The sequence below is a fragment of the Chionomys nivalis genome, chromosome 1 (assembly GCF_950005125.1).
Source record: "Chionomys nivalis chromosome 1, mChiNiv1.1, whole genome shotgun sequence".
Taxonomy (NCBI): Eukaryota; Metazoa; Chordata; class Mammalia; order Rodentia; family Cricetidae; genus Chionomys; species Chionomys nivalis.
The window spans coordinates 79455589-79467867 of NC_080086.1; the positions used below are offsets into that span (position 1 = coordinate 79455589).

General features: G+C 45.1%; 1 protein-coding gene across 1 annotated transcript in view; it reads right to left on the reverse strand.

Moving 5' to 3' along the window:
* Window positions 1-445: 445 nt before the first annotated feature.
* Window positions 446-12279, reverse strand: part of Chmp3 (charged multivesicular body protein 3) — a 39017-nt gene continuing 27183 nt past the window's right edge. Inside the window, exons 4-6 of the mRNA XM_057788246.1 lie at window positions 5751-5872; window positions 2480-2594; window positions 446-968 (exon numbers count right to left, since the gene is read on the reverse strand). Coding sequence (XP_057644229.1) covers window positions 817-968; window positions 2480-2594; window positions 5751-5872 — 389 coding nt within the window. The 3' untranslated portion in view covers window positions 446-816. The remainder of the gene's footprint in view (window positions 969-2479; window positions 2595-5750; window positions 5873-12279) is intronic.

Sequence of the window (12279 nt, forward strand, 5' to 3'; positions counted from 1 at the left end):
CGATGTATAACCAAAGCTTCTTGCTGGTTAGTTCTTGGTGTTTATGGTTAGGCTATGTCCCTGTACGCAAGACACTTGGCTCCAAGCAAGAATGGGGTGTAAGAGTCCCGATCCCAGTGCTGTCTGTTCTGCATGACCCTTGCGGTGGGGAGAATGCCTAGCAGCTGCAAAGATTTCCCCATGCATACGCCAGTGTGTGATATGGTCCCCAGCCAACACAGCACATTACCAACATCCATCTGTTAAAGGGATGACAACCGCACAAGCGTGGCCCCCAAACCCTGTCTGTGAAGATTAGGACCAGGCTGCAGAGCAGAAGGCACTTCTGCTGAGCTCCCACGTTCTGATGCCTGGCGATGGCACCTCCTCTTTCCAGGGCCAACACTGGGACATCATCTGGGAGATCAACACCTTGAGTGGACTGCATGTGACATTTACAGTGAGACCAAGAGCTAAAGCAGAAGTTTATTGACATCCACTTAAGTAGTATTCTACACACACCAGCAGAGAGTTGTCAACATTCAATCGACTCCTCTCAGAATTGCTTCATGAGAAAATGGGTTTCTTTGCCCTCCCCCAAGGAAGATACTTCTATTTATGCTCTTGAAAATGATGCGTTTGATCACACCACTTTCATGAAAACAATCCTTAAAGCCTCTGCCGACAGTGAAGATATACTAGCACAGAACCCTCTCCAAAATGCAATGCTTCACCGCAGAGGTGTAGTGCAAGAGATGCAGGAAATGGCGATTCCTCGGAGGCTGTGCCCACACCTAGAGGAGGGCACCAGAGAGTTGAGGCCCCAACTGGGTGGCCCTAGCTTCGGAGTGTGGCCAGCCGGGACTGCATGGCCTCCAGGTCCTCTTCATCTTCCTCATCATCTCCCTCTTCTGAGGCAGCCATCGCTCCTGAAGGTTCAGGCTCAGGAAGGGCATCAGTTACTTTACTGGGCGCCTTGCCCAAGGCTCCTGAAGGGAGAGTGAAGAGCTTAGAACACACCGCGTAAGAACAGTTCCTCGGTCTTCCCAGCCTCCTCTCGTCCCAGGACCGAGGACTGAGGCAGTGGAGCTGCTGTCAGAGTGGGAATTTGCTTCCTCTGACAATGCACATCACAGCTGAGAGCAGGAACTGTGCAGATGGACAGATGGACTTGTTATGTTGCCCTTGAGGGAACCAGCCTCAGACTTCCAAGTAGCTACTACTACAGGAGTTATCCACATCCACCCCAAATCATAAGAATTTTAATTTCTAGAAAATTGGGCATGGTAGTGTAAACTTGAGTCCACATACTTGTTACTTTTGCTCAGGATTTTGAGGCCATCTTAGGCAAAATAGTGGGACCTCATCTCAAAAAAAAAGTAAAAAAGCCATAATTCTGAAGCTCCTAATTTAAATTCCCAAATACTACTGAAAATCTCATTTTTTAATTGTTGAAGCTAGACTGGGTGGCACAGGTCTCAGCTAACTGGGAAACTGAGACAGGACGATAGAAAACAAGTTTACCTACACTACAGAGTAAGTTCAAGGGCAGCACGGGCAACTTAACGAGTCCCTATCTCAGAATGAAGGCTGGGAGTACTGCTCAGCAGTAGAGTGCTTGTTTCATGTGCAGGAGGCCTCAGGACCAGTCCCAGTGCCACAGAAACCAAAGGCAAACAACCACATTGTTAGCCAGGTATGGGGTGCACATCTGTAATCCAGTCCTAGCCAGGTATGGGGTAAACACCTGTAATCCAGTCTTAGCCAGGTGTGGAGTGCACACTTGTAATCAATCCTAGACAGGTGTGAGGTGAACACCTATAATCCAGTCCTAGCCAGGTAGGGGTGAACACCTGTAATCCAGGCCTAGCCAGGTGTGGGGTAAACACCTATAATCCAGTCCTAGCCAGGTGTGGAGTGCACACCTGTAATCCAGTCCTAGCCAGGTGTGGAGCACACCTGTAATCCAGTCCTGGCCAGGTATGGGGTAAACACCTGTAATCCAGTTTTCCAGGTTAGGCAAGAAGAGTGTCTGAGACCACAGTGGATTGTAAAATGAAACACTTCAAACACCAAAACAAATCAAATAAATAAATAAACAAACAAAAATCTAAACCATTTCCAAATTTTCACAAAATACTTTCTCAAAATACCTTCCTTCTCCCAACAATTTAAAGCAAAATAAAAATGAAATCCCACCATTTTATTAGCATAAAATTTAGAAAACTCAGAATTAAAAAGTTATGAAGTTCCTAGAAATAACTATTTTGTTTATCTCTATGTTCAACACAGACATGTTTTATACTAAAGTCAGGTCTATACTAACTCAAATTCCTAGAAGCTGTTTTCAGCTATTGTGAAAATCAGAAACTAAGAATTCTCTGTTCCTTGAAAACTGGACATCCTTTTACTGCACATCCCTCAAGAAGTACCTTGCACATTCCAATAGAGGAAAGATGCAATAGCCAGTGTTGACTACCCGTGGGAGGAAGGCCCATACCTGCTGTGATTTCAAAGAGGATTCTGTCAATCTCCATTTCTGCTGCTTCTTCCATTTCTTCCTGATCATCCATGCTTTCAAACGTATCCTCTAACATCTCCTCTATGATTCCAGCCTGAGTAGACAACAAACCGCCATCTCTCAATGTTACATGTGTCCCAACACCTCTAGACAGCACCAGAGGGAGCTGTAGTCTCGCTGAGTCTAGTCCACCTTTCCCAGGCGACAAGTGAGTCAGCGGAAAGGAAATGCCGGAGGACGGCCTCTCTCAGACAAGGACCCAAAGGGAAACAGTGCTCTCGGTTCACAGGACTGGAGGCCACAGCTACTGGTAGCAGTTCCTGCAGAACCCTGACGATAGCAGCAGGTCTCAGGAGCACACCCTTGAGCTGCCTGGAAAGCACTGCCCTAACACAGCAAATAGGACCTGAAACAGGATGAAACTGGCTGGAGCCACAGGAGACAACAGGATAACAAAGGCATGAGGCGTGAGCAGGGAGGGAGTCCAGAAAAAAAAAAAATCCCAGCGTGGCAGGTCACAGCTGCTGGTAAAGTTAATCTGGTGGGTGGGTGTGCTGAGTATCAATCCGTCACCAAACCCTGATCACCTCTCTTACAGGAAGTCAAGAGTCAGTCATATTACTGGAAGTCTGTGTCTGGCAGCCTGATGCAGCTTTCTTTTTCAGAAAGAAGCAAGGAGGTGTAGAGATGCCTCAGTTGATAAAGAGCCACAAAAGCTTGGGGACCTTTTCAAATGCCCAGCACCCACTTCAAGAGCTAGGCATGGACAGCCCACATCTGTACCCAGCACTGCGGGAAGGGAGGGTGTTTTAGCAGAGGCAGGGTGGTCTCTGAAGCTAACTGGCTGGCCTGATGAGCTTCAAGTTCAGAGAGAGTCTGTCTCAAAAACAAGTGAAACTATAGAGGAAGGTACCCAATGCTAACCTCTGCTTCCACATGCGCACAGCACACATCCATGCAAATGTGTGTATATCATCATGCAACAGTGTTCATACATGTGCATGCACATGCATGCAAACACTTTTTAAAAAGAAAATAGCAAGGGAGCACTGTGAGGCACAAACAAAAGGCTCTCCAAAGCCCTGAAATTGTCCTGCTTAACAGTGTCCCCAACTCCAGAGGAGGCCACTCGGTGTCTGTTAGCAGAGCAAAGGGTCAGAAAAGCACCTTCCCATGTCAGAAAGGGGTCCCAGACAAAAGGCCAGAAAGGAACCCTAGTATTCTACAAACCAAGAGGCACAGCTCTTTTACACAGCCTGGAGCAGGCGGCAGTGACAGCTGGCCTCTGCTCCTGTCCCAGCTAATCACTTACCTTGTGCTTCCCGACCTGAGGTGACTCTCCATGACACAGATCTACTAGTGCCTAGTCCAATTTGAGCCCCTTTCCCTACCCTATGAACAAGCTCATATCATGGTCATCAAGGTGGAGCCCTATAGCCTAGGTAACTGAAGTTATTTCGATGCTGGAGTCTACTGTTCAACAAACAGCACTTGGCAGGCTGAAGCATGACGACTGTTTGTCTCAACCAAAAGAAAACCCCACAGACTAAGGAAAACCAAACACTCAAACAAAAAGAGGATCAATAAATAATTGCTGATTGGTTAAAAGGACATGTAACAGCCCTCCTCCTTCTGGAGAGAGGGTATCATCTATCTATTGGTTCATTCAGTCATTCATCTAATTCCTGACACAGCCAACAGAGCAAGGTACTGGGGACAAATGCAAAGTCTAAGAACATGTGCCCACTCTTTCAGAGCTGGGTCACCATGGGCAGCCTCAATATACACCCGACCATGCATCACTATTGGCACTCAGTCCCTAGCATCTACAATACACAAGCTTCCTTCAAAACAAACTTTAATGTTCATAAGCCACTGTGAAAGGAGCTTACAGGATTTTTTGTTTTACTAATTCATTCACTCAAATTTTGGTGGCCACCTAAGTTAAAATGTGCAGGTCTGGTGCCCACATCCACCTCTAATCTCCAGTCTGAGTACACACCAGATATAAAGGGCACACTTGACCCTGGTAACTGCTACCGACCAAGATTTTCTTTCTTTTTCTTTTGGTTTTTCTGTGGCTTTGGAGCCTGTCCTGGAACTAGCTCTTGTAGACCAGGCTGGTCTCGAACTCACAGAGATCCGCCTGCCTCTGCCTCCCGAGTGCTGGGATTAAAGGCGTGCGCCACCACCGCCCGGCCAAGATTTTCTTTCTAAAGAGCTGGGCTCTGGACTTTTACGATATTTTCCTACTGTTCTTCTCCAGCCCGTCTGCACACCCCTTCTGGCTACTCCCAGCGCCCAGTGTATGGTTCATGTTCACAGATAAGACACTCTGGTAGGTAGGAGGAGAGCCACACACAGGATTTGAGTTGCATACTCTTGGTTATCAGAACTAAGAAACAACACTCATACAAGATGTCAGCTCAGATGATGAGGGCAGACACACCTGTGGTCCAGCTCCAGATTTACTTATAATCCAAGAGATCTTGGGTTGCCTGGTAGCTTTAAAACTCAATGTCCTGTGTAAAATACCCCAAGAGAGGGCACCTGGAGAACAAGACAGGCGAAAATGCTACGTGCTATCAGCTGTGGTTCAGTAGCAATCCATCCTCGGATCCCTGGCCCTGTCTGGAGACCCCTAGTGCAGTTCCTGCCACACCCTCATCCCAGGGTGGCAGGTGTCTATATATTTTCCATTTGGTTCTCAGTCTCTCCTTTTTTGTGGTTAAAATAGGCATAAATAACTGCAGTCTGTAGGCCAGATCTGGTGTTTCATAAACAAAGGATTTGGGTCACAGTTACTTTGTTTAAATGCTATCTAGGGCTGCTTTTACAATGACAGGCAAAGTTGAGAGGTTACAAGAATGACCATCAAAGTGTAACATGCATTTTGCTATCTAACACTGTAAGAATGAAATCACTTTCCTTGCCAGCTTCACTAGTGCCTTCAGAGCAGACAGTGAAAAGGCGTTTGTCTCTTCCCTCCTGCTGAAGCCCACAGACCCCATCACTGGATGGATCCCTTCTGGAGATCTAGGCAAGCTGTGCTTCTTCCCAACACTTACGATTCCACCCAGCCTCTGCTATGCTTGCACAAAAATGGTTTCAAGCAGATAACAACATCTGTTCCTTTTCTCAGAACACTTGTGGGAGCAGTTGCTCTCTCTCCAGTCCCATCCATGCAGTCCCAGCCCCAGCTCAGAGGACTCTCAAGGGTTTGGAGACAAAGCAGAACCAGCACAATCACCTTCATCATCTCTTTGGACAGCTCCCGCATGGTGGCCTGGATTTCTGGGATCTTCACAAGACTCTGCATAGCCTTCATCACTTCTGTGCTCTTCTGCAGGGAACCAGCTACTCTCAGAACCGCTGAAAAGGAAAGGCTGCATCAGCCAGGACTGCTCAAAAGACAGAATGTGGAATGAGAGCGCCCAGCTCAGAGCTGCTCTAGTGGGTCGACTACCAAACTCACTGCCATGTCTTTATGGTATATCACTGTGCTAGATGGCTGAGAGGTCATTCTTTGAAACTAAGTCCCACCTGGGTGTGCTGGATAGTTTCATGTCATCTTGACACAAGCTAGAGTCATCTGAGATGAAGGATCCTCAATTAAGAAAACACCTCGCTAAACCAGGCTGTACACAGCCTGTAGGACATTTTCTTAATTAGTGATTGATGGGAGAGTGCCCAGCCCATTGTGTTGGTGCCATCCCAGGACTAGTGGTCCTTGGTTCTATAAGAAAGCAAGCTGAGTAAGCCATGATGAGCCAGTCAGTAAGCAGCATCCCTCCATGGTCTCTGCATCACATCCTGCCTCCATGTTCCTGCTTGAGTTCCTGCCCTGACTTCCTTTGATAATGAACTATGATGTGGAATAATCATAAGCTAAATAAACCCCTTCCCCAACTTGTTTTTTGTTGGGGGGGGTGTTTAATCGCAACAACAGAAACCCAAACTAAGACAAGGATATTATGGTGTGAACTCTCTGAGCAGGCACACCAATGGGCCACTGTGGAGAGTGACCTGAAGGTCTGCGTGCAGCTGACCATCAGGGAGGGGGACTTAGTATGACACCTGGAGACAGCTGCAAATGAGAGGCAGGGTTCTAGACTAAGGTTAGAACCACAGTGGAAAACAGAAGGCTTCCAGCTACCCAGGTAGACTCTCCCACCCACTAGATGATGGACAGTGCCTGCTCTGTGAAGAGCCTGTTGCTGGTCCTCAGAAAAGTGAGATAAACAGAGTTAAAACTGAGTAAGTTTATATGGGTCAACACACAGCTACAGTCCCTTGCTAGGGAAAAGCCTTCTGTGATCTCATACTATATACATCTTCTTTCCAAGAAACTGCCAAAGAAGCAAATGGCCATTCCCCTCTCTGTGTTCATCGTTAACATGTCAAGTAAAGGGTGAGTAACCTGATTTAAACTTCCTAGAATCACCTCTCACTATAAAGCAAGCAATTCACTGAAAGTTCTACACACTCTTCCTGCACTGCAACACCTGGCTAAGCCAGGAGGCAATAAAAACTTAACTTTGGCAGAATCCAGACTATAGGAACCTTTCACTACTAACAGAAAACATGAGTGAGCAGGAAAATGCCTGTCTAACATACACTGAGGATATGTGAGGTGAGGGAGGTGCTAGGGGCAGAGAGTTCTTCAGTTCTCTGGCACTGGAAAAGGAAAGTCAAACATTAATTTATGACAAGTAGAATCTGAGGAAGGGTCAAGAATCTATGAGGGCTGAAACAAGCAACAAAGTACCCACACCATTTTAAATGTATATAAAAAGACAGGAGGGTCTCTGGGGCTTGCTGGCCACCAGCCTAGCTCCAAGATCAGCGAAACCCTGTCTCAAATAAGGTGAAACAGCAGGATACCCAACATCTTCCTCCGAACTCTGCACACTCCCAGGTGTGTGCTCCTGCACACATGCACATACACTCACACACATACCCAAATACACAAAAATAAATAAATTGCTAAAGTTACTGTTGATCATTGTTCAAGTGCATACAAAGAAAAAGAAGATAAAAGGCAAATCCCATGTGTCTCTGAGTTATGAAAACATGTTGTCTGTGCGGCCTGTGTCTTACTTCTGCAGCAGAGTACACTAGCACTTCTGCTCAGTGATCACTCAGTTGAAATGCAAATAGCAGATTGCTGGCTCAGGCAGTACAGTGCTTGGTGAGGTGACGGTCTAGGAGTACACAGGACCACAGGGAATGGGACCATGGAAGTGTGTGCTGGTCTCACAAAGTGCGTTAGTTCTTCGTTCTCTAAAAGGTGCAGTCCTGGCTCCTGAGCCTCCCCATGAAATTTTTCTCACACATGCTGCTGTTAATGAAGTCACTCATCATGATGCCTTCACAGGCACCAAAATGATGAGACTTCTAGATACCAAAACTGCCAAGTACAAAATCATCTTTATCAAGTACCCACCTCAGGGATTCTGTTATAGAAACAGAGAGTGGACTAGGATACATATAAAAATAGTGTAAAATAGCTGAGGCCAGATGGGTCAGCAGACAGACACTTACCACCACGCCCAATGGCCTGAGTTTGATCCCTGAAAGTCACACGACCAAGGGAAGCACTAATTCCTATGATCTGTCCTCTGACCTCCACATGCACACTTATGTATACAGACACAAACTAATACAACAATAATTTTCAAAATTAGTACGATTAGAAATGTCAACTGAGATATAGATCATTATTGGTTCTTCTCTGACATTTACAAGGCTCTGGGTTCCAACCCCAGCACCACAAGAAAAACCAAGAGACATGGCGGGTAGTGGCTTGGAACTCGCTGTGTAGGCCAGGTTGGCCTCAGGCTCACACATCCTCTGCCTCTGCACCCCAGCACTGGGTCTGGAATACTGGCTGCCAGCTATTACATGGTGCATGTGCTCATTGAGAACAAGCTAGTGAGTCTGCGCTAAATAAAAATGAAATAAATAATATAAGTGTAAAATAAATAATAAAAATGAAATAAATGAGTGTTTTTTGAGAAAGTTATGATTAGTTATAAAGAAGAGAAGAAACCTGGTGCAGTAGGAGGGAATAAGAGGTGATCTTGGAAATAAAACATAAAAAGACAACTTTAAAAACCAAAGCAGACCAGAAAAGCTGCTTTCTTCATTTGTTTTTAATTACGTGTATGGATGTATAGATGTGAATCTGTGCATATGAGTGAGGCTGTCTGGTATATGAGGAGATCAGAAGAGGGCATTAGACCTCCTGAAGCTGGAGGTGCCACTGAGGAGAACTCAATTTAACTTTTATTTAGAGCAGACTCACTAACTTGTTCTCTAGTTTGGTTATGTGTCAAGTGAGTCTCATGTCTGTCTTCCTATTGGCTGCTTCAGCTTCATCAGTGAAATGTCAGTTTTCTGAAACCAGCACTAGGGCGCAGAGGCAGAAGATGTGGGAGCCTGCGGTCAGTCTGGCCTAGGTAGTGAGTTCCAAGCCACTACCCACCACGTCTCTCAGGGGAATTGGTATTTTTTATTTGTGGTGCTGGGTGTGGAACCCAAAGCCTTGTACACACCAGACAAGCACCAACAATGATCGCTATCTTCAGTCCAAAGAGCACGAGTAGAGGTCAGCAGAGAGCAACTCTCAGGAGTTGGGTCTCTCCTTCATAGTGGGTTCTGGGGATGGACTCAGGTCACCAAGCTGTGCAGCAAACACTGAGCATGCTTGACAGCCGTGGTGTTGGCTCTTGAATAGCTGACACCACTGGAAAACAAGCAGGAAAGAAGTACCTATCCATACCTCCTGTGTGCTTCGCATCCAGAAATCCAGAGAAACAATACATTCCTAGACATGTTGTAGAATGTTATTTGACCGAGGCAAAAATGTGTTACATTTGTTTCTGCTGCAGAATATGACTTTAACTATGTGAAGGTGTGTCACATTATTTCCGTCGCCTTTGTTAACCACGTAAAGATGTGCTACATTTGTTTGTATTGCATTTGTTTAATTGTTTACTCATGTGAAGATGTGTTGCATTTGTTTCACTTTGCCTACCTAAGGCACCCAACTGATCTAATAAAAAGCTGAAGAGCCAATAGTTACGCAAGAGAGGGACAGGCGGGGCTGGCGGGCAGGAGAGAATGAGAGGAACAAGCCCAGGGTCAGAAGTCAGGCAGTCACCAGTCATCCAGACTTGAGAAGCAGAAAAGATACAGAAAAAAAAGAAAGATTAAAAAGCCCTGAGACAAAATGTAGATGAAGAGAAACAGGTTAAGTTCTAGGAGCTAGTAGAGATGAACCTAACCTAAGGCAGAGCACTCATAACTAATAATAAGTCTCTGTGTCATGATCTGGGATCTGGTCGGAGGCTCAGAAGAAAGCCTGCTACAGACGCACATTACCTACTGAGGAGATTCAGTCAGTAATAAAATGTCTCCCACTAATGAAACACACAGGACTGGGCAGCTTAATTCCTAAATTCTACAAAAGGGTTAGGTGGATTAATTATTCTCAAACTTCCATAAAATTAAAGTGAATATCTCCAAACAAATTTCTGAGATTAACATTATCCTGGTACCAAAATCAGACTAGGGACCTACATGAAAAATAAAAGCTAATGTCACTAAGTGAACAGAAATGCAAGATTTCTCAACAAAATATTGTAAATAAAAGTCAAGCATATATGAGCCAGAGGAAGAAGGGGGGAAGGAAGGGAAAGTGATTACTAATAATTCACCGTGATCAAATGGAATTTATCCTTGGGATGGAAAGATAACTCAACATACACAAAATAGTATGACACCATTTTAATAAAATGAAGGGTAAAAGTGGACTTATTTTAACAGATAAAACAAAAAACCCCACATCCTTCCATAGTAAAAACAGTGATGGAGGAGTTACAGTTACTTTCATTTAATAAAGAAACTGCCATGGCCCATTTATAGGCCAGCCCTTAGGTGGGTGGAGTAAACAGACAGAATGCTGGGAGAAAGAAGCCGAGTAAGGGAGTCGCCATGATTGTCTCACTCCAGACAGACACAGGTTAAGATCTTTCCTGGTAAGCCAGCTCGTGGTACTACACAGAATATTAGAAATGGGTTAGATCAATATGTAAGAGCTAGCCAATAAGAGGCTGGAACTAATGGGCCAGGCAGTGATTAAAAGAATACAGTTTCCGTGTAATTATTTCGGGGCATAAGGTAGCCATGCGGGCGGCTGGGTGCCGGGGACGCAGCCCCGCCGCTCATATTACAACAAAACAGCCTGGAAGAGATTAGGTAGAGAAGGGACATATCTGTAATAAAGGTCACGTGTAGCAAACTTGTAGAGAAAGGAGATGGCAAGACCAGTTAGGGATAAGCAGGCCCACTCTTCCCACTTAGTTTCTCCTCGCCCCACCTAGGTAGGGAGACAAACTGAAACTAGAGCTTCAGATGCCAGGCCAGGGTTCTGCTCCTGAGCTATAGCTGTAGCCCAAAAATACTTTGGAGGGGAGGGGGGACTTTTGTTTATAGACAGAGTTTTACTATGTAGCTCAGACTAGCCTAGGACTCACTTTGAACTCATGGCAACCCTCTGCCTTAGGCTCCCAGGTATCAGAATTACAAGCATGAGCCACCATGCCCACCTACTTCTTTCTAGCACAGTACTGGCGATCCTAGTCATCACAACTACTCAGGAAGAATAAAAGGCATCCCAAGAGGAAAGAAAGAAGTGAAATTTCTGTATGCTGTTCATCATATACAGAGAAATTCTTAACTCAAAGAAACTATTATATAATTAACAAATCCAGTAAACTTACAATTAAAAAAAAATTCAACAGAGCCTACTCAGGGCCATGAAGAGTGGGAGACAAAGACCCAAATGCCCACCCAGGGCTCACTTACTATAAATATAAAGCAAGTTGTCTGCTGAAAGTCAGACCTGCCCTGTACTACAGTACCTGGTTAAGGCGGGAGGCCCTAAAAATTTAACTTTGGCAGAATTCATATCCTAGGAAGCTTTTACAGCTGCATAGGGTGGAGAGCTTGCCCTGGTAATGAGGACGAGGGAGAGCTTGCAGGCTGACCAACCAACTCAGCAACCACCAGGCCCAGAACCAACACCCATCAATTATCTGCTGGAGCATAAGAAGGGGCTAGTCCTGCAGATCCAAAGTTGCAGGACCTCCATGACACAGAACAACAGGATATCCAAAAATCAGTAGCAGTTCTTTTTCTTTACTTCCTGGCTTCTTACCAGCGTTTATCTCACCCAAAGCTCAAAGCAACAGGGCCAAGTAACCAAGGATGAAACCTCCAGAACCATGAGTCTGGAGTAAAACAAATTTTGTTTCTATGAACAAATAATGAATCACCCAGAAAGGAAACAAAATAATCTTATCTATCTTATCTAATAGAATATGAAAATTTAAGTACTTAAGAACTTTTATCATAAGAATATAAATTAGTGGCCGGGCGGTGGTGGCGCACGCCTTTAATCCCAGCACTCAGGAGGCAGAGGTAGGCGGATCTTTGTGAGTTCGAGGCCAGCCTGGTCTACAAGAGCTAGTTCCAGGACAGGAACCAAAAGCTACGGAGAAACCCTATCTCGAAAAAGCCAAAAAAAAAAAAAAAAAAAAAAAGAATATAAATTAGTATAACTATTACACAAAATATAAAGGCTATTCCTGCTGACGCATACTATAATTCCAGCAATTGGGAGAGAAACAGAAGGACCACCCTAAGCTTGAAGCCAGCCTAAATTTACATAGAGTCCTAGGCCACTTAGGCTACATAATAGCTAGGCTATAATG